Genomic DNA, 26376 nt, shown 5'->3' with positions numbered 1-26376 from the left:
CCGCCCGGCTCCGGCCCGCGGTCCCCGCGGCAGGGACGGCCCCTGCGGGGCTGGAGGCCGCGGGCGCGGGCAGGCGCGGAGCCGGCGGACGGCACACTCGGGCCGGCCGGGACGAGGGGGCGCGGCCGGGATGAGGGGGCGCGGCGGGGCGGGCCCGGCGCTGCACGCCCCCGGCCCGGGAGCCGCACGTGGTGGCGGGGGGCGCAGGGGCCACCCCCTCTCCGCTCGCCTCCCCGGCGCGGAGGGGCGCGCTGTGCCGCGACACCGGCCTCTGCGCCCCTCTTTGTGGTTTTTGGGTTTTTTCCCCTTATTTTATTTAAACTCTTGCTTAGCAAATTGCGCGTGATGAGCTCATGATGCCGCGCCCCCCCCGCCCCGGGCCCGGGCAGGCAGGGGGGCGTGAGGCGGGCGGGCGCGGCGAGCCGCGGGGGCTGTGCGCAGTGATAGCGCTCCCGCCGTGGCCGGGAGCCGGGGGAGGGGGCGCTCTCTCGGGCCAGCGCTGCTCGCTGGACTCGGCTTGTGTGTGTGTGTGTGTGTGTGTGTGTGTGGCTGCCTCTTTCTTTTTTTTTTCCTTTCTCCCCCCCCCCCCCCCCCCCCCCTTTATTGCTCCCCCTCCCGCTGCGCGTCGGGCTGTTTGCCGCTCCGTGCGCAGATGGATCCATGAGCTCCCCCGGGAGCGGCACCGCCACCGCGCAGCGCCGTGCCGGGGCGGGGGGAGCAGCCGTCAGCTTCGGCCCCGCCGCTGCCGCCGCCGCCGCTGCCGCCGCGGGGGGCGGCCCCGCCCGGGCACGGGGCGGGCGGCCGTGAGGCGGGCGAAGTTTCTCCGCGACGCCGGGCGCCTCCGAGGGAGAGCGGGGAGGGAAGGACCTGGCCCCGTGGTGCTGGGGTAGCTGCCGCCGCCGCCACCGGAGCAGCCCGGCTTTGGCCATGAAGAGGAAACAGAAGAGGTTTCTGCAAATGACGCTGCTCTTCACCGCGGCTCTGATTTTCCTGCCCGACATCGGCCTCTGGTCGCTCTACAAGGAGAAGCACCTGGTGAAGCCCGCCGAGCCGCAGGTAGGTGCGAAGCCGCCCGGGAGCGCTGTCCCGCGGCGCTCCGCCGTGCCTCGCTGCGCCGGACGGGCGCCGGGCTGCCGCCTCTCGGGGCGCGGCGCCGGGGAAGAGCGGGGCCCGGGGCCGGCGGGGGTCGGGCCGGCGGGGGCCGAGGCGCGGCGCCGGTGGAGCGTAGCGGAGCGGCGGCACCTGTGCCTGTCCCAGCGCCGCGCGGGGGGGAGAAAGTTGTGGGCGCCCAGCCGAGCGGGCCGGGCCGGGTGTCGCCGGGCAGGGCGGGGGTGGGAGCCCAGGGGATTAGGAGGCTGCGAAATGAGGAGGACGTGGGATTTTGCACGCTTCGCTGGTTCGCCCGGCGTGGTGCCGAGCGCTGGTTTTCATGAGGGGGAGCGGAGTGTTCACCGCAACTTCTGTCCGCCTGCCTGTGACGCCTCCCGAGCTGCGGGTGGCTGGCGCCCGCTGACACCGCCCGGGGCCGCCGGGGTAACCCGCCGCCTCGCTGCTCGGTTTGCTCGCCCTTGCCGTTTCAAACTCGGCAGAAGTGAGTGACAGCCTTTTCCTCTCCTGAACGTTACTAATGTGACCCGGTACAACCGCGCCGTGTGTAACTGCTTGTCAGACTGGTGTCACAACGAACTTTCAGGTATTTCCAGTTCGCAGGCTGTTCCATCACCCTTATGCCTAACAGCAGTTGACATAAGCTGTTTTTTTCTTAAGTTATTCCCCAGCTCCCTGGGTTTATGTGTGGCTCATAAATCCCGGTATGACCTGCGTTAGGCGAAGTTTAGTTTTGGGGAGTTGTTGTAATGCAGTGCTTTAAAACCCTGCCTGTAATTTACCAAGGCTTATATTTGTTCTGCTCAACGGTGCTAATGCTCCTACACTGTAATCATCAGCGTAATTTAATTGTGACATAAATATTTCATAGATCATTAGTAAGAAATCACGGGATTGTTTGATGTTTTAGCTTGTTTACCACTTGCGTAGCCTTCGTGTTAAGAGTGTATTAGACAGCATCATGCATCATTTCAGTGTGTTAGTAGTCTTAATTTCAAGGGTCATCACCCATGTATATAATGCACTTTCCACATAGTAAAGGTATTTAAGTCAGTGGCTTCAGCTGAACAATAACACATTTGATTCTTTGTTAGTACGCCTTCCCGTTGCAGAAGTCAGTCCTCCAAAGTATGGTAACTTGGGTTAATGAAATATGCTGAATGGAAGATGCCTTATCACTACAGGAGGAAGTTTGAGATTGCTTCTTAATTTGAAGCTTTATCTTTCCAAGGGTTTAAAATGCAGTAGTTGTCAGGTGCTAGATTTTAGTTGGAAGTGATTTCTGCTGAAAGAAAATTATACATGATCATAAGTGTCTGTCATTAGTTTACAAGGTGCATAATGTAGGCTTTGCAGTTTCCAATTTCCTTTGCAATTTAGGAAAGCTAAGGTATTCAATGCAAATAAAGATTTCCATGTTTGTTGCGTAGCTCTTTAAATGACACATGCCTTGACATAAGGTGAAATTTCTAATGGTCAGGACTGCATTCTTAAGTAGAGCATGACTGGATAATACTCAAAGGGAACTAACTTTTTTTTTTTTTAAAAAAAAAAAAGAATTCTGGGTAAAATGGTGGAAGAAAACCTTGGAGATCAGCAGTTAAGCATACATGAAAGGATAGAGAGACTTGTTAAGGAGACCCCAGCAAATTTTAAATCCTAAGTTTTCTGGAAGGGGTTTTTTACTAGCTTCCTCTTTTTTCTCTTTTTTCTTTTTTCTTTTTCTCCCCACTGCATATTAATTGAGCAGCAATGGTACTGTTTAATGGTAAAACAATAAAAATGAGCAATGAAGCTTTGAACCTTACAGCTGACTCTAATGTAATTTCATTATCGTGGTCAGAATTGAAGTCATGTTGGCAACATGTCATTACCCAGTGAGGATAGCAGGTTGAGGTATAGGTGAGTAATGCAGTTATGGTACTTGTGTCTTTTGATATGCATGTTATAACGCAAGATGTGTACAAGGAACAAGGGTTGAAATAAAAGTTTGGAGTTGAACTCTTTTAAATATAAAGGAAATTTTAAGAAGATGGTCAGTGTGTTTCTTTGGGACTACATTAGAAATGAGGTCATACTAGGAAGGGACTGCATTAGAAACAGTGAAATAGTATCGTAGCAGAAATATGTATTTTTCTCTCTGTTAAGTTAGTAGGAAATGCAAGAACTTAAAACACTCAACAAAGTCATTCTTTGCCCTTGAGGTGTTCAATTACTTGATACTTGGTGTGACCTGACATGAGTTTAAAGGTCAGCCCTACTGAAACTGCAGCAGACTTTTCTTATATATTCTAAAGTTGCGTTAAGTTACATAGATATGTATGTAGAGTCAGCATGTGACAGTGATGTACAGTCAGACTGCTATGGTATATCCTGACTACGGGAGAGGGGCTGAGCTGTCAATGACTTTAATCAGTTAGCTGTAGGCTGAACTGGTTTGCCACTGTGGGTAAAATGTGTATCTAGTGGTATTTTGATGCTGGCAGTAATGTTTATAAATGTGCCATGCTGTTTGAAGAACAGTTAAATTCGTGTTCTTAATCATCAGGTGCTTTTGAGGAGATGACATGGTATGATTCTGATTTTCTGACTAGTTCCGAGTTAAACTTTCCAATTCATTGCTAAAGCAGACACCCCTAAACTTCCGTGTGAATGAGGGCTCTGTCAGTCAGCCTCTCCCACCATCTCGGCTGCTTCCCACAGCACCAGAGTGAAGGAGGGATAGCAGGCTGATGGAGGAGGCATTGATATCCTGACAGCAGTAAGCAGAGAAGCCGTTCAAAAGCAGTCCACAGTACAAAAATAGGCTGTTTCTATCAGTGCTAAAACAGTGTCACCTGGGGACTTTGTCATTAGCAGTGCCTAGAAGAGAGCACTTGTGCTCTTTAGTGCTATCTAGAAATTCTAATATGACAAAATAAGTTGACTTTTTTATTCTTTAAAACAGTGCTGCAATAAGTTATGTAAGAGTATTATTGTCCGTGTGTCGTCGTCCGTCGTCCCCCCCCCCCCCCCCCGCAGTGTCTGTTTCTGAGCAGAGAAGCTCTTCTTTAGGAAAGATAAAAAGATGAGAAAATGATAATGACAACCCTGATTTCAGACAGCATTAATTAGTTTGATCACTGTACATTAATTATATAAGCATTATTAACCTCTAAAAGTTTCGTACAAACTTACTTTTTATACCTGTCATGTTTTCCTAAGGTTTTCAGTTGTGAACTCGATAGGCTTGGTCTTTATATTTTTATAATTGTTATTTACTTCTGGTTTATCATAGTATTTAAAATGGAGCTTCAAGGCTAAATGTACAGATATTAAAGTTCTGAGTTACATGGAGCAACAAACTCTCCTTAAAATACAGCTTGACCATAAAACAGTACACATGAAGCAAAAATAAATATAATTGATTTCTGGTTTAATTCTTTTTAAGTCAGTCTTCCTTGCTGTACTATGGGAATAAGGGAAACTGAATAGGGTATTTCTATTGCCTTTTTTAAAAAGCCTTGTAAATTCCTTAATAGATTATGGTGTCCTTGAATTTTGATTACAGCTTTTACAGTTAGTTTAAGGGGGTTTGGGCGGGTTATTGTTCTGGTTTGTTTTTTTGGTTTTTTTTTTGTTGGTTTTTTTTTTTTTTTTGTCACTGCAGTATTACGCATGTGATACAAGTAGCTGTCTGATCTTTTCTTTTGATAAAATCCGAAGGCCAAAGTGTTTGGATAGTAAGTTATACTGATAAAACTTTTAATTTCGGTTTTGTTTTGTGTGGAGGAAAAGCAGCAATGCAGTGCAGCCAGTAGGATGTAATCCTAGTCCAAACCTGGTTAACTGATGCTACTTAAGTGTAGTGCTACTTTATTTGGCTACAGTAAGGCTTTATCCTTGTATGTTTATATACTTTCAGTATATGAGAAATAACTTCATGTAAAGGAACTACATTTCTTGCAGCAGTGTTCCAGCATCCTTAAAACGGGTATTTGGTGAAAAGTGTTGTGAGATCTGTTTCTTTCTGTTTTTGTGGGATGCTGGCGTGGTTGGCTGAAGAGAGGGCAGTCTAGCCAAGTAACCCCTAATGCATTTAAACTTCATTCGGGACTTTTTCCGTTCAGTTGTCATCTCTCTGGTTCCCAGTGTCAAATCTCCTCACTTAAAGTTGAACAGCAGCACCTCTTAGCCACAGGTGCTCTGGAATACTTATTCACAGGTGCATGACTGAGATGCTTTGTGATGTGTGAAGGAGAGAGGACGGGTTTCTGGCTTTGTGTCACTCACGCTGTCGCGCAGCGGGGCGCGCTGCTTCGGCCGCCTGGTGGAGGCGGTTCTGCGGGAGGAGCTGTCCGTGGTGCTGCGCTTCACAGCGGCGTGCGCGCCGTGCCCGCAGCCGGACGGGGACAGCCGCGCCGCGTGGGCAAGCGCTGTTCCTCCGCGGGGGGAGTCACAGTCCCCCTCGTCCTGCGAATTGTGTATTGCTCTCTGGTTAGCCCCAGGTCTTTCTCTTGGGATATGTCAGGTATGGATTTAAATGAACTCCTCAGGATAAAGAGAACTTAGTTCGCACAAATCCTGGGCCCATATTGTATTGGCAAACAAAATCTGCTTTCCAAGCCTGGTGGCTGTGAAAGTACTAATTTTGGCTTCTTGCTCCAGGAAGCGGTTGCAGCCTGAAATCTGTCTTGCAAACAGTCATAAGTTTCTGAAGTCCGTGAAAGAGGTGAAAATTCAAATTTAAGCCCAAAGTGCAGTGTTTCCTACTGTTTGGTACTCGGGTTCTGAAAATCATAATTGTTTCAGGACACTTAACTGCTTACTTGTAATAGATGCCAGTGAAGTACAAAGCTTGGGTTGGTGAATTCTGTTTCTGGAGCTGCATAAAAGCTGCATCTTGAAAGTGAAACTTTCTTCCCTTAGCCCCCCCTTAGCTGTATTTCCCTTGCTTTTCCAGTTGATTTCAACAGCTACAAAATCTTTAACTAAGTGTGGTTTGCTTAGGGCACAAACAGATACCTCCTTCCTGTGATTGCACTGTCAGGACGCTGTGACTTACTTACATATTTACTTCCACTGTCTTACTTAGTTACGTTTGCTTTCACCACAAACTCGTGAGGCAGGAGAGTTTTGTTTCTCTTTAACAGAGGAGTAGAGTGACAAACAGGCCCATATCTACAAAAGTAGCTGCTTAACTATTGATGACATTAATTTGTATTATTTTGGGAGAGTGCATGGATGACCAATAAAAAACAGTGATAAAATGAAGCCTCACCTTCTGTGCTCAGTTTCTCAGTTTCTATGCATGTGCTGTTCTGAGTAAGTCCTCATTTACCTCCCCAGAGCAGCAGCTGGCGCCAGGTGCGTTCAGTCCTCTTTTATTCTACAGCCCTGTTTGTTGCTTTGCTGGTATGTCAGCTCCAAGAGCCCCTATACATGGCATGACAAAACAGAGCTTGATGTCTTAAAATGCAGTGCATTGGCAGTCTGCGTTTGCCATTTAAGTATTTAACAGTCGTACAGTTAACACTTCTGTAATTCACTACTTTATTTGAATTGTTCATGTATAATTTTATTACCCTGTATATATTGGAGCCTATTGAGGAAAATATTGTTCGAGGTCTAAAACCTTTGTTACATTTAGATACAATATAATTTTTGGCAATTAACAGTTTCTGTTGTATTCAGAATATCAGAGAGAGCCCTCCTGTGGTTAATTTAATACCTATCAGGAATGTTACTAAACAAAGTATATCTTACGGGGTAAAATGGACTGGTTTCTATACTTAGTTTGCTTTTCTTTTTACTTGGTGTTTGTAGTGCATGTCAGCTAATATTATTGTGTGTACTTATCCTTTTTTATTATTATTTTTTTTAAGCGCAGTTATTTTAGGTTAATCCAAATCAAAACACATCATCAAGAAACCTCTGTGCATGCCAACATTTGGACTTGTAGAAAGACCACTGTGATGAGGGGGACACCATGGCTTTATTGAGGCAGTGGGATGCAAGATTGCTCACTGATTAAGGGGGCATACCCCAGCTCTGTTTTGTCTCATGGGGACATGATGCCTCACTGGGACATGATGATCACTTCTTCCCTAAACTTCCCCATCTCCTTGTGCAGGGAATGTACCTCTTTGTCTGGGTGTGGGGACGTTCAGTGGGTACTGTAGTTGCATCCTGGTTGGGAGCCAGGCTGCACTGTGCCATCGCATGTGCCATTCAGCGAAGATGCAACCATGTGTGTAAGCAGATGTCTGTTTGCATATAGAAGAAGAAAGAACAATGCGGCTTTTCTTTTCTTTATTCTCTTTTTTTTCCCCTTCTACTCTCTATTCCCTCCCTTTCCCTGCCCAGACAGGTAACTTATGGTCTTTGTCTAGCAATATGCCGATGCATATACTTACACCAATTGACTTCAGCAAAACTGAGTGTATGCTAACTATTTTGATGGATCAGGGCCAGAAGCAGGCATGTTTGGTTACTTTAAATAAGGTGAAAAAAATTAACTCAGAGGTTGACAAGTTGAATACAATGCAGCTCAGGAATCCCGAGCTAAAAATGCTGTATTGGTTGCAAATGTTTCTCACTGTTCGGAGACCAAATTAGCCTGACTGAAGGAAATAGCTGTCCCAGTACTTTAATGTTTCTTTAAAATGTGAAAAGGCTTTATTAGGAGATGTCAACCTGCTGAACCAACTCCTTTCTGAGAATTCCAGTGTAAACTGTTTTTTGAGGTCAAGTTCTTTTGTGGTAAGATTTCAGACTGGTTTTGACAATTGTCACGTTTGGAGGAGTTTCACTAGGTGATGGCCTTGGCTGGGTGATCTTTCTCAAAACATCTTCAACAGAGAAATCCTTTCCCTCTTCTATATGAAAAAAAACACTGTAGAAGAGACCTACTTGAGGTTTGTTCAAGAGGTAAAGGAGAGGAAGAAAATCTGTTGCAGGAATTTAACAGGATTTCATACTTCTCTTTCAAATTCTTCACCTCCATTCAAGATTTTCACACATCTTGACATGACTCCAAGTCTATGCAAACACATGGTAATTCACATCAGCTATTTAATTGCCAAACTAATAGCAATATATTAAGAGAACTGTAGGAATAAAACCGATGAGGTGTATATGCAGCCAGCAGAAATAGGTAGGCTACAGTATCCCACTCTTGTTCTGATTGTTTGTATTCTGCAAGGTCAGAATTGCCACTGTTCAAGGGCAATTGAATTGTTTCATAGGGACACTGTTATCTTACACTCCCATTTTAAGATCTCTTGGCAGATGTTATTGAAGGAATTTCCTGTCTCCTCTTTCTCCTGGTCAGATCCTGTGTTTTGAAGGCCTCTGCCCTAACTTTAGGAAGCAGCCACTAGCTGAAATATGAGGCTTTCATCTAGCCACGTGTGGATGTAATAGGTAAGTATAGCATCCCTCTGCCCCCTTCAGCTTCAGCTGTTGGTTGCCATCCAATGCTTGAATTTTTCAGCCAAATCTGTGGTGATGGGACATAACAGCATTTGGCAGATGCTTCACTGTGTCATCTGAAACGACCTTTACAACAGTTTAAGCCTATCTGCCAGACTTCTCCCTGACATAGCTGAAGAATATTTGCATGTCTTCTTCAGAGCCACATGAGCAGTAACCCCTGTGAGAGCTGCAGCAACAAGGACTTTGGAGATTGGTTACAGTGGCAGTGCCATGAATGTGCAGTGCCCTGAAATGTCTGTCAGGTTTGTGCCAGCTAAGAGTTACCATTTCCAGTGCAGTTTCCTACACTTTGCTAATTGTGCGTTATTTTGGTTTTGGTTTGGTTTTTTGTTTTTTTTTAATGCCAAATTTACAGTGCAAATTGGACATAGTAGACTAGAAAATCTGACCCATACAACTTAAATGTTTAATCAATCAGTGATAAACTGTTGATTCTGTGCTTAAGATGTAATGGCAATTTAACAGTTTATTTCTGTGCTGTACAGTGGTTTATGACAGGATGCGATACTGCTAAGAGATTTAGCTAGGCAGAGTAATTACCTGAACTAGAATTTGGTCAGGACACCAGTGCTAATACAGGGTGCTTCAGAAATTGGATTGCTCACTGGAGCGTGTATGTGTAGATTTGTCAGGCTAACTTAAGGCACTCATTTGCTTAAAGAAGCATAATTTTTCACACTTGTACTTAAAATAGAATAACAGACTAGTTTGTTTAGAAAATTTTAGCCTGTTTACTTATTGTTGCTCTCTGAAGATAGTTTGCTAGAAATTGAGTACTAGGAGAATGCAAACAAATGTTTAGGACAAGCAAGAACATTTTATAGCCAGCCTGGGACAAGTTCTGTTTGTAGATGAAGATGGGGAAGAGCAAGGGCTCCCTGTGTCTCTGTTCAGAGCCAATGTCTGGGAAATACAGGCCCTGCACATGTATTACTGCAATGTTAACAGCCTCTGTAGGGTGAGGTAAGTTTTTTATTCCCTATGCTTTTGCCTCACTGTGATTAAAATCTCCCGGTTTTGCATTAGATAAGGTAATTGTCTGTCACAGGCAGTTTGTCTTTCTGTTTTGTTATCCAGTCACTGGGCTAAAAGTTTGCCTGTAATGTGACACTTGGGTAATGCTGCTGAAGCTTTACACCGTTGTGTTGGGGAAGACAAAGTCAAATGTGTGCAGGTCTACTTGAGAGGTTTGAGGTATTCCTGCCCACAAGTTAGCTCCAATGGATACTGGCAGCTGAAGTCGCCTTTCTGCAAGATTTTTTGCCAGACCCTGGCAAAGCCTGCACAGATGCACCAGGTTAGTCAGAACTAGATAACTTGAGAAGAGACTATAAATTGTACCAAGTCTTGTGCTGAAGCCGTGTCCTTCAGTCGTTCACCAGCTCTGAATCATCTGTCTTGCATGGAATGTAGTACATGGTTTAATGCAATAGTTCACTTTTTATTTATATAAAATGGTTTATATGAGAGGCAACATACCCACTGTGGTCCTTCAGTGGGGAAGCCCTCTTATTTTCAACGTAGCACCACACCCCTGTCTCTTGCCTCTTTCTCCCCTTTTTATTTGCTTTTCTGGGAAGAAACACATTTCAGTTTCTTTAATGTTTTTGATATCTCACTTGATTGCTGGGTAAATGATTATGTTGGATTGAATCTTGAAAATTTTTAGATTGCTTTTTCTACAGAGTGATAGTTTCACATCAGCATGGGGAATGCATGAAAAAGACACATTAATGCCATCCTACATGAAATATATTGCTATTTTTCAGGCTCTGATAAATGACTACATTTTAAGTTGCATTTGATATGGATACAAAATGAATGACAGGCTTGAACGGATGTTGTTTTTCCAGAATTGCTCAACATAAACTAAAGTGGCAGTCAAATTGCTGATCAAATTTTGCAATTATAACAGCAGTATAAAAATGTAAATCCAGAACTTTTATGACATTAACGAATTCTCCAAAAAAGTTACAAAATTGTTAGACACACAACATACGTGGACATAAAAAGTACTTGAGGTGGCTGTGAAAATTAGCAGAAAACTAAAGAATGACATTAAAAAGCCTCACAGCAATATATTCCTGCAGTATATTTGACCTGTGTTTCATATCAGATTAAATCTTTTTCAGCATGAGGTCGTCCTTGACATAATTGCCAATGATGGTGAAGCGGTGGGAATTTCTCCAAGTATATGGAGACGCTCCTAAATATGGTCAGATTTTATTTTGATCAATATTACTTCTTGATCTATCTAGTAGTCTGAGAGAAGAGTGGTTTTACCTCTCTATTTTCCTTAAAATAATCAATTCAAGAGATAAAAGTCCAATGAACATGCAGGCAGAGCACGTATATTAGCCTATGCTTTGCTAACATGAAAGTGAAATTGTGCTCACCTCCAACAGCTGCCTATACTAATGGAATTTAAGAAGAAAATTGAAAGCTGCCATCTTCAGCACTGCAAATAGGCATGCTGTCTGTGCAGGAAGGGCTGCAGAGGAGGGCAGGAAACTTCTGCAGCTCCATCAGAGAAAACAGAAAAGCTGCAGAGGGGTGGGAAATAAGTCTGACTGGAGCACAATCCACTCCCTTATGTGATCTTTCTCCATCTTCCTTGTCTCCTTGCTTCATGAGGAGAGGATGCACCAAGAGCAATAAAGATGCTGAGACATTGTTTAAACCATCCATAGACAAAGCGTGAAGAGAAACTGCTTGACAGAGGGTTGTTATTAACATGAGAATTACTTTTTATAAAACTGAAGTGGTATCTCAGCAAATTAGTACTCTGAAATTCCGAGCTGCAGTTCAAGTGCTGACATCACACAGAGTAATAGTGCAGTCACTAAAGAGAAACGTGTTTTCATTGAAGTAACTTCAGTGTGAACAAGGGAGAGAAATTTTTCTCAAATGCACAAGACATACAACAGATGTCTCCTTCAGAAGCAATGAAGAAAAATTGTATTTTATATTGGGAGAAGGGAAATGGAGATGGCATCATGCTAAGCAGCAACCTGCTTCTGCATCTGGAATGGATGTGCGTGGCAAATGAACATAGGAGATCAAGCCCAGGACACGCGTATTTACTGCCTGTGCGCATTGTAACCCCTTCAGACAGAGGTCTAGGAAAAAATTGTCTTTTTCTTGTGTTGCAGTAACACTTCTTTGTGATTTATGAGAGCAAAATGTTACTGAGTTAAGTTTAAAACTAAAATTCAATGAATTAAGACTCTTCAATGCATTTTAAAGAAATTATTAGTAGGATAGATTATTCAGAAATGGTTATTAATGTGGGCTTTGAGTTTTTCCTTTTATTTATAAATATATGTGTATACACACACGCACACCCCTACACACGTTTATGCTTGTTTATGGGCAGGAGGAGGTAAGGAGACCGTATTTGCTTTCTACAGGGAGAGGGAGTTTATTTTTCTTAATGTAGCGTGCCCTAACAATCTTATGAGGAATGGAATGATTTTGTGAAAGACACCATGTGAATACATGGGAAAGCCTATGTTTGTGAGTATAAATTCAGTACAATCTACAGTGGTTTTGGCATTTTCCAGGCATGCTGCTTTTTTTTTTTTTTTTTTAATAAATATGGGGTTTTGGTTTGCTTCTGTCTCTTCTCCCTCTTTATGCACAGATTGTATGTGGGCTGGCTATATGTTTGGTTTTTGAGCAGTGATAACTTTAGACGATCTACTGAACTTTTTCTTTCTCTCTACCTAAGTCTTGAAATATGTAGGAAATAAAGATGTTGGCTTATTTTGTTTAAGCCCTTGATTCTTTCCAATCTTTCCTGTTAGTTGCTTCTACTCTTCAGACAATAAACTCTCGTATAGATTTCTTTAGGAGACCATACACAAGTTTTTTCAATAAATACTTTCCCCAGGCCACCGTCTTTACAATATACTTTGCTAACCTGCTTTCCTCCAGACTTTTGGGATCTAAAATAATCAGACAATTGACCTTCTCTTCCATTTAGTAACCTTTTTCATCTTGCAGATTAACCTCCAGTTTACTGATCTGGTTGTTAAAGAGACCAGCTACTCTCTTTTAATGATAACAGAGAGTGAGAAGCTGCCAGAGTGTAAGGATGGAAATGACAGGAGAAAACATGAAAGAAAGGAAAATGTACAGCCAGAAGAATAGTAAGGAAAATACATCTCATCAAATGTATTTCTGGAACTTCTAAGTCATGTTGCTATCATGTTTCCTATGCTTTCTCTTTCATGTTGCTTTAATCTGCATCTCTGGCACATCTTGTTATCATATCATTATTTTTTAAATACATCCTACCTGCAACCTTGCTTCACTATTCTAATTTATTATAGCATATTAGTAAAGCTGCTTTGGAATACCCTGGATTAATGATGCATTTAAACTCTTCTAAAATGACCCTGGGCTAGGTCAATTATTGAAGTAGTGCCAGTGAGGAATATTTTATTTTGACTTCAGTAAGCTCTTAGTTTTATGTTAACCGCATCGTACAAACATGACCTGTGGGCTTTTAATGTTTTAGTGAATTGAAAATGTGTGAATAAAGCATGCTTCATGTTTTTATATAGCAAACCAAGGCTTCTTCTTGAGAGGAGACTCTATAATCTTGTTTTCTTCTGTAGTGCATGCAGTCATCTTTTTGCACTAGTGTTCTGAGAAACTAGGCTGCCCTTTTTGATATAAAGGGGAAACTTAGTGAGGTGCAGGTGCTGCTTATGGCATGCCTAGGAATCAATGCACTTGCCCCTTCTGTATCCCCCTGGTTTAACAGATCCATGCTACTAGACCAGTACTTGGACAAAATAGTCCCTCTCTTCCTTTGCGGCCCAAAGACTGGAAGGACTGAGTAGTTCAGGATGTTTTGGTGTGGGAACTATACCTTGGTGATTCCGTTTGAGCTCCTACGAAACCCAAGGGAAGATTCTCAGTGGGGCTGCCTTACTTTTCTTCCTGAAGCTTTGTGATGTTTTTGATGTCCGTAGCCAGAGACAGGACTTGCAGAAGATATCCAAAGAACAGCAGTGCATGTGGAGAGGAGAGCCTGGGTTCCCCTGTGGCACTGTGGAGGCAGACAGCTTTGACACCTGGTAATATGCTGATACAGGGCTTGGGGTGACCTCCCTGAATCACATCTGTCATGTCTGGGCAGAGTGTGTTGTCAAGCAGTGTTTAAGTGGAAGTGATGTAGCTGTTAAGGTGGCCTACGAGGTACACCAGGATGAAAATAGTAAGAAGGAAGTGCGTTTTATGCCCAGCTTTGGTTCACGAGTGGGAAATTACTATTATTTGTGATGCAGGGTTGGGGAATTCTGTAATACAGATTGTTTCCCAAGCCTTTATTTGTAAAAGCAGTGTATTTAATTTTTTCATGTAAAATTCACATCCTTAATTATTGTGCAGGTAGCTTTATTTTTCTTTTCCATTTTTGAAGTGGGAAGTGTTACTTACTGTGTTCCGCTTTAGAACTGTGCTGGAATAAAGGCTTATTGCATATTTTTCAAAATGCAGGAATGTGTTTTTTCACATCCCAAATATGTCTCTGTGTTTTAATCTAGTCTGCTTTTCTGTGCAAAGCTGTACTGTAGTTTCTCCACTAGACTCTAAAGCAGGGGTCCTCAAACTTTTTAACCGGGGGGCCGGCGCGCGGATGCAGTGGCAGGCAGTCATCTGCGGCTGCTTGGTTTCCCCCCGCAACCCCCCGTTTCTGTAAATACCGGGGGCCGGATTGAGGACCCTGGGGGGCCATATCCAGCCCGTGGGCCATAGTTTGAGGACCCCTGCTCTAACATTATGGGCAGCTTATGCTGCAAATTTAAACAACAAAAATCAGCTCAGTGACAAAATTTATTAATGCAGTCTCATCTCAGTAAGACTGGCATTGCCCACCCTTCAATGGCCTTTGACTTCGCAGGTCTGGCAGTGCTTTGGAAGCTTGAGTAACTCAAGTTTCACCAGTACCTTTAGGTTTGATTGTACAATTTGTTAAATTAGTCTTCTGGAAGAGGAGCTGAAAACTGGTTCCAGTCATGGCCCAAAAGTGCACCTACACAGAGCTTGTAGAAATTTGCTGAAAGTAAACAGAACATGCACCTCCGCAGAAGAATGTTTTCAACTAATTTAGAGGTCTTTTAACTGTCTAAGAGGGATGAAAACAGTGTTGAAAATTAAGATTCCTACCTTATATAGGAGAACAGGGATTTGGTAGTTACTGAGATGCTCAAGAGATCGACAGAGATCTTGAACAGCAAACCACTTAAGAGGAGAAACAAAATGTGCAACAGGACTAGAAAGATTCACTCCAATTGCTTCAGAAGAATCATGGGAAGGAAAATAAAAACGCTTTTATGTTTTGGGGTTGTTACTAGTACCTCCAAGATGTTTGAAAACTAAGATAGTCCATGCCAAGGAAACAGGGGCATAAACAAATGATCTGTGGGATCAATAACCAGTGTTTGGAAGATTCATTATATTGGGCAGAGTTTATATAATGGAACAGAGAGAAAATAAAAAATGGGAAGTTTGGGGTAGGATACAGGCAAGGTTTTACTGCTGTAGCTAAAGATCTCTTCACATAATCTTCTGTCTTTCTTTGTCTAGCCCTCTGAAGTAAAATGTGGATAAATATAAAATAATGTATACAGGGAAGTAAATAATCCTAGTTTTACATATATAGCAATAACTTTTGACATAGTAATTGCTACTCAGGAAAGAGCTCTTGATGCTTGTATTAGTTTTATGAAAATGTTAACTTTCAAAGAGGGTAACATTGTTATGACTACTGTGTAAATTCATTGGGTACTCTCAAATACTGTATGCAATTCTTGTGCAGTCGTAATCATCACAGATGGGGTGGAAAAGTTACCTATCAAAGATGACTGAATTAAGTAAAGGCTTCATTGCTGAGTGACTGGTAAGAGACTGAGAATGCAATAGATGTATCTGAGAAGAGAGTAACACTGAAAAGATTTGAAAGAATAATTTTATTCACTTTGTCTTTCAATAGAAATAATAGCATCAAACTAAATACTGTACCAGGTTCAAAACAAGTGGCAGATACAGGTTTTTGTACGATAGGTTATTAAGCTGGGGAGCTTTCTGAACCAGGGATTGTGGATATTGAAAGCTTACATGGCTTCAAGGAACAATTGGATACATTCATGGAAGAAAAATCCATTAGGACTAAAGACAGCACCTCTGGCTTGCAGTGTCCCTGAACCACCAGTTGCTGGAGGCTGGAACGGTATTGTAGGGAAGTGAAGTTGGTTTTGCCGTGTATTTATATCTTTCTTTAGGATTTGTTGTTGATTGCTGCCAGAAATAGATAGTTGGCTAGATGGACCTTTTTGTATGACTTCAGTCATTCTTAAACTAATAATGTGTAGGTTAAAGTCATCCATAATAGCTGCTGATAGGAAATCGAGTTGTGGAACAGGAGATTTTGAATGAGTTATGCAATGCTGGAGAGTGTTGTGGTAAGCCAGAAAGAGTAATAAATGCCAGATAGGTTCAGTGTTGCAGCTCCACAATGAATTTGAGGTGTGGCACACCCAGAAAGCACACACCTTAGGCTAACTGTAACAATATGCATTTTCCTATTATAAATGCGTGTGTCTTCGTGCGTGTGTTAATAATTGAAGGAGACTGAAGACACAATTCCACAATTCTAAACGTTGATACTTATCGGGGCATTGATCTCCATCATCTCCATCCTCTGTTCTAGCAATAGGATCCCAGAGTCTTCCGATCATCCTCCTGTACTCGGCACTGGTGAGGCCATGCCTTGAATCCTGTGTTCAGTTTTGGGCCCCTTGCTACAAGAAAGACATTGAGGTGCTGGAGCGTGTCCAGAGAAGGGCAGCGAAGCTGAACTTGGAGCACAAGTCTTAATGAGGAGCAGCTGAGAGAACTGGGGTTGCTTAACCGGGGTTGAGGAGGAGGCTCAGGGGCCTTGCACTTGGTATTGTTGACCTTTGTGATGTTCACACAGGCCCACCTCTCAAGCCTGTCAAGGTCCCTCTGCCATCCCTTCCCTTCCAGCGTGTCAACCACACCACATCTTCGTGTTGTCGACAGACTTGCTGGGGGTGCACTCAGCCCCAGTGTCCATGTCACTAACAGATGTTGAACAGCACTGGTTGCAGTACCGACCCCTGACGAATGCCACTTGTCACTGATCTCTGCTTGGACATCAAGCTGTTGGCTGTAAATCTTCAATGCGACCATCCGGCCAGTTCCTTATCCACTGAGGCTTCTGTCCATCAAATCCATGTCTCTCCAATTTAGAGATAAGCATGTCACATGTGTAGTGTCAAATGCTTTGCACAAATCCAGGTCTTCTGGATCTTTCCTTACTTACTTGCTAAAACTTGCTCCTGCACTGCACTTTTATTTATGGTGTAGAATTTTGTTTTCTCTCCTTCTTTAAATACATGTCTGCTATATAGTCCTAGCTTGCAGTGTGGTACTGTCAGCCATACTGTTGACCAGGTGTCAGGGCTTGAATTTTAGAATTATACAAGTTCTTGCAGAGTATTTTGTAACAAAACAACAGGATATTAAAAAAATAGACTTCATTGCCGTCATCCTCATTACTGAGTAAAGCCCCTGTTGCCTTCAATGGGAACTGAGTTTTGTAATCAGTGCTGTCAGTCACCATCTGGACTGACTTTCTCTTTCATATCTGAATCTTACCATAGAGTCCTTCCTTTCTGGGATGCCATCTGTCAGGCAGTTTCTTTTGACTTGTTTCCAGCATCAACCTTTGTACTTTCTTTCATGTCCTCTTTTGTGCTCCAAGCAACCTCTTAAATCTTCATTCTCCCCGCTGTTTTCAAAATACATTTTGAACACTGGTGTACAAAATGAAGTACCCTAGCAATAATAGCTATTACGAAACCCTAGGCAACATCACAGTCATCTGAAGAAAATCTGTCAGGAGGCCAAGGCTTGGAAGGCCTTGACCCCAAACCCTTTTCCAGTTCCTACAAGTATAATTCAAAGCAGTGGCTGAGGGAGAAGTTTGAACCTCTGATTACTTTGAGGTTTTGCTGCGAATAAAATATATCAGTTAGTACAGCAGTTAACCTAACAGTAGCTTATTAAAGTATCACAGCACTTAGAGTTTTAAAAATAAGATCAAGTAGCCTTAATCTAACTTCATAACTTTTTTTGAAAGGCTTTTGCTCTGTAAAGTCGTATTTATGAATACTTAAAAAAAATCTGGTTTTGAGCTGATGGTAACAGTCCTGCACACAGTTTTTTCACCCTGACATAGTTAACATTAAATGCCAACAATTTATGTGGCACTTTATAAGGAAATAGAATGACAAATGTCAACCCAAACCCTTGCAGTTTGAAAGAGAAAACAAAACATAACAATGTGTTAGAAATAATAAATACGTAACTTAGAAAAAAAATTTGGGGAAAAGTAAATCCGAGATAAGTTTAAAAACAGATGCATCTTAATGAAATAGAATAGTAGTTAGCATGTGGTTTAATTACCAAGTTTTAAGTGTAATTCAGGCCTGATTCTCACGAACTCATGCATGAAAGAGATTTGTATGTATCTGAACAGCAGCCTTTCTTCCAAGTGGTGTCAGGGATGTGATTTTTCCAAACAAAATTTGAGTGAACTCTTGTTGGTTTATGAATTTGATTTGAACTATAATAAGGATGATTTAGAGTTTCAAAGAGATAGAAAAAGCAGTAATTTTTTATAGCAGTAGGCTTTTTTAGTGTATATATTAAAAAAACCAAAAAAACAACCCAGACTCTCTCACATTGTGACTAGATAGCCTACAGGTAGAAACAAACCAATTACTGTGTTCATATTGTATTCATTCTTGAAGGAAAATATTATCTAGTATGAAAAGCCGTGCTTCTTTCAAAGGTTAGAAAATGTGGCAACAGACAATTGTGTAACAGAAAATTGAAATATAGATTTTACAGGATCAAGACTTGCCAACACCTTACCATGCTATATTTGTTCATGGTTATTTTGCATAAAAAATAATACTAGAAGACTCTGTTGGAAAAGTATAGCTACATTGCAGAATGATTGAAAACTGACATGCAATATCTGTAGATACTTCTGTATATTTAAATGTATTGAAATGAGAATAAGCAATATTATTCCTGAGAAGCTAAATTGGCATAAGGCATGTTCCCTTTTCCAAATAGCAAATCAATTTCTTGCTGGGAGGTGGTGTGAATGACCAAGTACTAGCCTGTCTCTGAGTGACTGAGGCTCCATTCACGACTCTTCAGTTCCTCTGTTGCAGTGTCTATCTTATCACTTGTCTCTCTGTGATTAGCTTCCCTTATTTTTAAGATGTGGCCAGGAAAACTTCCTCTGGAAAGCAGTTTTCAATTGCAGTTGAAGAGAGTGACATGTAAGAACCAGATGACTAATAATTACCGTGTGACTGATACTACTGCTCAGCTTTACCTTACAGTGATTTCTTGAAAGCTTTTTGCTTTCTGGTAGATGTTGCAGAGATCTGGCAACTTCTGTGCTTTTTTCTTAGGATAAGATAGTTGTGGTTATCTTACACCTCCAACTGTATGGTGTTATTCTTGTACTGTTCCTCCTTGAGAGGAAAATGAAAAAAAAAATGTCTGGCAGAAAGAGGGTTTTTTTTCCACCCAGGTTAGTGACACACTTAAGTATGGTTCAGTCTTACATTAAATCCCCAGGGTTACCCAAGCAGTCAGTCAGAAATATATCAGTTATGGAAAACTGCTCATCTCCTTCTTCCTTCTGAGTAGCCAAATAGACATGAAAAAAAGTATCATTTGAACTTTGCCACCAAATTTAGTTATGTCTTTCTGTGGAACAGTAATAGGTGGGAGCAGGGATGAGGAATCTGGCTGAGTATATTAGCTTTCAGCAGCTCTGATAGTTTACCAGACATATTTTTCAATGCAAAGCTATGGCAGCTCCTAATTTGACTTTTTGTCTGTCTTGGATTTTTTCTGATTCAGTTCAAGCACGGTTATCTGAAATGGGGTAAAAAATTTAAAGTCTGAGGGATGACCACTGTCCTGTTGTTACCTGACTGCTTCCCTCTTCCCAGTCATATTCCATAGGGTGGTGCCAGCCCTCACTCCAGTGGCCAGTGAGCTTGTGATGTCATAATCTATATAGAAAGGTCACGTATATGATTAGGTTTTCTTTGCAGGCAGTGAATGTTACAGTGTTAAGATGCTGCTTGGAACCATAATAGAGCAATGCACAGGAGGTTTTCACGTGCACTAGAAAAATTTGTTGTTGCTACAGGCTTTGTTGGATGTTTCTGCTTTGAGTGATCTCTTCAAGTGTATTTGTCAGAATGGGGGCTTTCACTTTGCTTATTTGTGGACACAATTCCATCATTTTATCACATTTTTCAGTATTTTTTTTTTTTTTTAGACGAAGCCCTGAGCTGTTATAAGCCACGAGTCAGTCTTGTTCCTGCAAAAGTAGCTCATTTCAAACGCCTTCTGTGGTACGGTAACCAAATATATACACAGTCATCTGGGAATTGCAAAAAGACAAGGCATTTAATAGTGAGGGATCATATCTAGAGCAAAAGGATTTTACAATTAGGAAAGATGCTTTAGTGGGTCTGATGTACTTCTGTTTCTTACTTAAGTCCTTAGATGGTACTCGGTCTGACTGAGCTTTTTCAGATAGTTCAGCAACATGCCTGCGTTTTAGAAGTCCTCTGAGGCAATGGTTTCCCCAGGAAAGTTCCCCACCCTTTATAAAAGTCACTTTAAAAATTTGGTCATTACTAAGAACTAAGTAAAAATTACTGCTACTTAATTTTACTATGTACACTTTTATTTTTTAATGAACATTGGTTATCTTTTGTTTGTAATTATTAGTTTTTGTTGTAGCTATTTGCCTTTTTCACTTTATTTACAATGAATAGTCACAGTATGTTTACAAAATACGAACTTCTGTGTTGGATAGCTGTTTTTATATCAGTTTCATCAGCCTCTCTCCAGCTCTGGCTAGTAAGAGGTGTTAGAGAAGATTTATATTTCCCCCCCCCGCCCCCCCTAGTTCCTGTGATGGATGGTTATGGAATAACGTGCCCACAGGGAAAATTATTTCTTCCTAATCCTTGTCAGTTAGTGGTTGGCTCATGTCCTGTAGCCTGAAGACTTATATCCCGGATACTTTAAAGCTAAGTTCATATAGTACTTCATTTTAGCTGACTTCAAATTTTGTTCATTACTGACTCCCAGCTTGGGAATATTATTATTCCTTATTGTTCTGCACTTTGGCAAAATCAGTCAAGAGGACATCATTCTAACAGAAAGCTGTGACCGATTGCTTTAAAAATAAATGATACTTGCACTGACACAAGAGAGAAAAAAGGTTCATTAAAACTCATGTTGGAGAACTCTCATCACTCTTTTTCCATTGCATTTGACATTGCCTGAAAGACTGTTATATATTATGTTTATTTTTAGAGACTATTGTTCTCTTTAAACTTGCTCTGCAACTTGAGGAAAGCAATAATGCTTTCAAACAGAACTTAAATTCACAGGAGCCAAGACATTGCATCTTTCTGTTATAGTAAGGGGCTATCTCATGAAAAATCTTTTTAAAAATCAGTTTGGCTTTGGCAGGGAAGAAAAAAATCCTGCAGAACATAAAATGAATTGCAGGCTGCTTTAAGGCATACGGATTGAAAACCTGTACACCTTTTATCAATAATGTAATGACGTTACAAGTGAGACCTTCAGCACCTCATGCTCATTTTAATAATTTATTTTGAAGTTCTGAAAAAAAAAAAGTAGTTTCACTTAGTTTGCTTTTTCCCCCCAGGTTGACCTATTCTGCTACTCAATGTCCTGCTGATGTACACAGCTCATATGAAACTAATGTGTAATCGTACAGCTGGAAAGCCAAAATAAGCCTTTTGGAGTTAAATAGAGTAAATAGATTGGAAAATGTTTCAATTCTTTTTTTTAAGGTACGTAATAGAAAACTGTAAGAAAATGACAAATTACTTTTAGCATAGACCAAAGCTAAAATACAACTGGTTTCAATTAAAGACTATTTAAATACACAGGAAAAAGTATATGGCTTAACCAGACAAATTGTGAAACAGCAAATTTACTACATTTTTGAAATGGATAAACAGATTCAGGGAAAGCCACACTTGCCTTGTAAAACTGCACGCATAATTGCTAAGAAAAGGAAATGTGTTGCAAAGTGATGCTTTTAATGGAAAAAGTAGTGGGTCTGTCCTGGCTTTTCCCCCATCCCCCTCTTCTGATTTTATTAAACCATCAGAGTTTCTTCAGGCATGTCAGGTCTCTGATTTCCTTGAAATTGTCTGTCTAGATAGGTTTTTTTTCTCCATATCTTTCTGTCTTTCCTTAATTTATTCTGCATGCAAGGATACACTAATTACAGTAATACCACCCTTGTTAATGCCCCTGGAATAATGTAGAGAGCACATGGGCTTCTCTGTAGAAGAGTTAGTAGAAGCAACATGTCAAGAAGATGTGATTTTACTTATGCGCTTTTTTTTTTAATGCCTTCAAAATCTCAGCAGATAATTTGGTACACTGAACAGAGTATTCCTGTTATTTCTCATTGATTTTCTGGTCTAGGACTTGTCTTGAGACTTCATGATACAAAAGTCAGCTTAGAAACTTGCTTATGGGTTTTAACCACCTTGGAGCCCTAGGGTAGTGTCTCAGCTCTGGTAAAGTCATAGAAATCCACCTTTGGAATTTGTGAGTTTGTGCTTTGACTTGATCAGCTTAAGGCTAGGTGTGAAAAGAGGTCTGGGTGTTAGAAGTGCTGAGCTTTTCAACATTTAAGACTTAGGACAACTGCAAAGTGATCCAGAAGCCTGTTTGACCTTGAGGATTCAGTGCCTTGATCATATGCTTATTTGTGACATTTTTAACTGAAGGACAGGGGGAATGGGATGCATACAAGTAGCTGCAGAAAAATGCTGCTCAAAATGTGATTCCTTCAATACATCCTTCTTAAGAAACCAGGCTGAGGGGAGATGTAGACAGCTTTCACCGATAGTGACCCTGAAGCCATATTTTAACATCCTTTCTATGAAGGAGATGCAGTGGTGGTATTTTTTTCCTCAGCATTTTTCTTTCAGACACTAACACAGCGATGAGAGCATGTGTAGACTCAGGTTCAATTCCCTTCTTTGCTGAAGGGAGCTAAGGTTCAGTTTTTATCTTTCTAGAGAAAGAACCTACCAATTTTCAGGCAGTTTTAAGACAAGAATGCTCTTCTTGCTCCCTGCTGAAGCTACAACTGAAAAGAATTAATTCAACACTTGTTGGTTACTGTCTAGGGAAATGATGTTATTTCAGGGTCTGTCTCTCAAGTGGCTTAACTTTTGTGTATGCTCAGTGTCCACAGTACCTAACTGGCTGAAGAAATAGGGGGTACTGGGCAACTTCCATGCTGTGCATAGATAAAAGGTTTAATGCAACTGGGTTAACTGCTGGGTAGTCAAGAGGCAGGTGTGTTTCTGAACTAAGGGAGCCTGCAGGTGAGGTCAGCCCACTTAACGTGACTTCTGGAAATACATTATCAAATCTCTTTGCTTAGTTTGACAACAACAACAAAAAGCTTCCTTACTGGTTTTCTTGAAATATCAACAAAGCCTGTCTTGAAACATCCTCACTGTGTTCTACTGGGACATCTCGTTGTGTCACAGTTCCTGCTTCATTATCTTTCTGCAGTGTATTTTGTTAGATTTTAATTTTTTTTAGGCTAATCCATTAACAAAATGGGCTTGTCAAATCTCTTCGTCATGGTTTAGAAAGGGAATAAATTTAGTAATTGTGAAGTTATTTAAAGATTAGTCAGTCTCTGTGATAGTCTACTATGTTTTGCCAGCAGAGTAGCATCGTTAGCCAAATTTAGGGTCTTAGTTTCATCTGTATAATCCCCACTGGTGTTAACAGAAGCACACAGCTGTACCTAAGAATAACTTGAGCCTGAATACATAAACCCAGAAGTCATCTGCAAAGAACTCTAATGGCAATGCTTTTTTCATCATTAAAGAGTGTGTAAATTTTAAACAGTTGTGGGGGTTTTGGTTGATTTAAAGATTTGGCAGCTGAGATGGAAAACTTGCAGTGCTGTGCATTTTTTTCTGGTGACACAATAACTGACAGAACTCATGTGCTGTGCTGATAAGATTTCTTGGGGGTAATTAACTTGGGGTTTTAGACTTTTTTGGCATATATATATATATGTGTGTATATATATATATCTGTCACTAATGTTGAAGCCTGGAAACTGGAACAATATGGTTTATTATGATAGAAATATCTGAAATGTTTACAATAAACAGGGAACAGCTGAGTTCTGATGTTCTTAGACAACTTTGTATCAATGTAGTACTTCTATTTTTCTTATAGACAGGCATTTTAAAGGTACAAAGAAAAATTATTCCCTAAAACCAATAGGTACCCATGTTAAAGGAAGACAAGCTGAACTATTTGTATGTCTAGAGTTGTTCTATGAAAATGAAAGATGTTTTTAGGACTGGAAGAATTCTTTAAACCTCAGATGTCTGTATTTTATATGTGTAAAACCCCCTAAAAAGGGAAAGGGCATAATAGCATAGGGCACTCAAGAGTATCTAGCACTATAACACAACTATTTTCAACGGTACCAGGAAATAACACTGCTTCTCAAAGATGAGATATTGTCTGAACTATGTAGAATCTTCTTGTTTATGTGGGTTTGCTTCCCTTGAAACTGCTGCAAGGTCCTGTCACTGGACCTTGATGACCTCCTAAGGCCTAAGTAAGCAACTTGAATCCCATGGATATCAATGTGAGGTCATGGAGGGAGAAAAATTAGAAGGGTGCTGGTGAGGCTGCACCTCAAAACCTGTGTTCAGTTTTGGGCCCCTCCCGACAAGAAAGACATTGAGGTGCTGGACCGTGTCCAGAGAAGAGCAGTGAAGCTGGTGAAGGGTCTAGAGAACAAGTCCTGTGAGGAGCAGTTGAGGGAACTGGGATTGTTCAGCCTGGAGAAGAGACACAGGGGAGACCTTATTGCCCTCTACAACTACCTGAAAGGAGGTTCTAGTGAGGTGGGTGTCAGTCTCTTTGCCCAAGTAACAAGAGATAGGATGAGAGGAAATGGCCTCCAGATGTGCCAAGGAAGGTTTAGATTTGATATTAGGAAAAATTTCTTTGCTGAAAGGGTGGTCAAGCATTGGAACAGGCTGCCTAGGGAGGTGGTTGAGTCAACATCCATGGAGGCATTTAAAAGACGTGTAGCTGTGGTGCTCAGGGACATGGTTCCTGTTGGACTTGATAGTGCTAGGTTAATGGTTGGACTCAGTGATCTTAAAGGTCTTTTCCAGCCTGAACAATTCTGTGACTCTGTCTGTGGAGAGTGAGCATACACGTGTGCTGGAGAGAGGCTGAACAAGCAAAATCCTTTAGACTCTGGGGTATGAGTGTCTGTGTGCTGCCACATGTGAAATATCATCTGAGGAATGCCAGCACTCTTCTACTAGCTGAAGAGAGTAAAGGCTTGTGACAGGGTGGAAAGTGCTGCATAAAAGCCTGAAATTTCAGTTTGGTTTTGCATGGCGATTTAAAGACTCATTAGTAAAATATTGAGTGAAGTATCAAGTATCGTGAGTAATGAGAAGAGTGCTGCTTTTAGACATCCTCAGTTGTGCTGGGGGAAAAATGAGTAATTTTACCTTCTTGTTAAAAGACCCACCATGATGCTTTTTGTTTTCTGAGGGTTTTCCTTGAAAGGAGGAAAAATGGCAATAATGCTGAATGGTGTCTTGCCAAGAGCACAGACGTATACAACCAAGTCAACAGTAAACCAAGAAGGTTCTAAAGAGAATATAGGAAATATGTAAGTAAAAGTGAGAGATTCAGAGATATGTCCCCACCACATTAGAGATTCTTAGGACTAAATTTTATCAAACAGCAATGCTAAAAATCTGTTAAAAATAGATACAATTGAAAAACAGTTGTTAAATATGGTATGGAAGGAAAACTTCATAGGCTGTGCAGGTACAATGTGAACGTTTTCTGACTGCTTCCATGGGAGTTTCTAGCTGGCAAAATGTCTACTTTGAAGTAGACATGTCTACATAAAGAGTCATGGCCATGGACTTCAATACCATTGCCCATTACGGAATTCTCCTGGGCAGTCTCCCATTCCACTTTTGTATGTGTGGTATTGCAAAAATGGATACTTTAGATTTCCCATCACCCTGGTCATCTGTCAGGGGTTTACTCCTGTGATTCACCAGGCAACCAAGAACAATGGAATTCTGTTTACTCATCCTTCACTCACTTTCCCCTACTCCCTAAAACAGGGGTCCTCAAACTTTTTAAACAGGGGGCTGGCGCGCAGATGCAGTGGCAGGCAGTCATCTGCGGCTGCTTGGTTCCCCCCCCAACCCCCAGCAGGTGGGGTGGGGGTGGGGGGTGTTCTCTAAATACCAGGGGCCGGATTGAGGACCCTGGGGGGCCGTATCTGGCCCACGGGCCGTAGTTTGAGGACCCCTGCCCTAAAACATATTCGATCTCCAGTTCTTCACATGCATGGGATTGGTCTTGGAGGATGAATTTGCACTGAGAATAGATACAAAAATTTACCATGGCTTTCTGCAAGCAATAAATAAGTGAGAGAGGGGATAAAATCTTGAATTAATAGCAAATAGCCAGCACTATTTGACTATGACTAAAATTTTGTGAAGACAACAATTGAAAAATATATCTGGGTCAGCACATTTTCAATTGAGAGCCAAAATCTAACCCAAA

General features: G+C 41.5%; 1 protein-coding gene across 1 annotated transcript in view; it reads left to right on the top strand.

Annotated features, from left to right (window-relative positions):
- The first annotated feature begins 679 nt into the window (after nt 1-679).
- The window catches only part of GALNTL6 (polypeptide N-acetylgalactosaminyltransferase like 6), a 487985-nt gene continuing 462288 nt past the window's right edge, over nt 680-26376 (top strand). Inside the window, exon 1 of the mRNA XM_055700930.1 lies at nt 680-1056. Within this exon, the coding sequence (XP_055556905.1) occupies nt 928-1056 (129 nt within the window). The 5' untranslated portion in view covers nt 680-927. The remainder of the gene's footprint in view (nt 1057-26376) is intronic.

Source organism: Falco cherrug, chromosome 1 (genome assembly GCF_023634085.1).
Source record: "Falco cherrug isolate bFalChe1 chromosome 1, bFalChe1.pri, whole genome shotgun sequence".
Classification (NCBI taxonomy): domain Eukaryota; kingdom Metazoa; phylum Chordata; class Aves; order Falconiformes; family Falconidae; genus Falco; species Falco cherrug.
The sequence above is the reverse complement of the archived record's forward strand: the minus strand, read 5'-3'. Positions and strand labels throughout refer to the sequence as shown.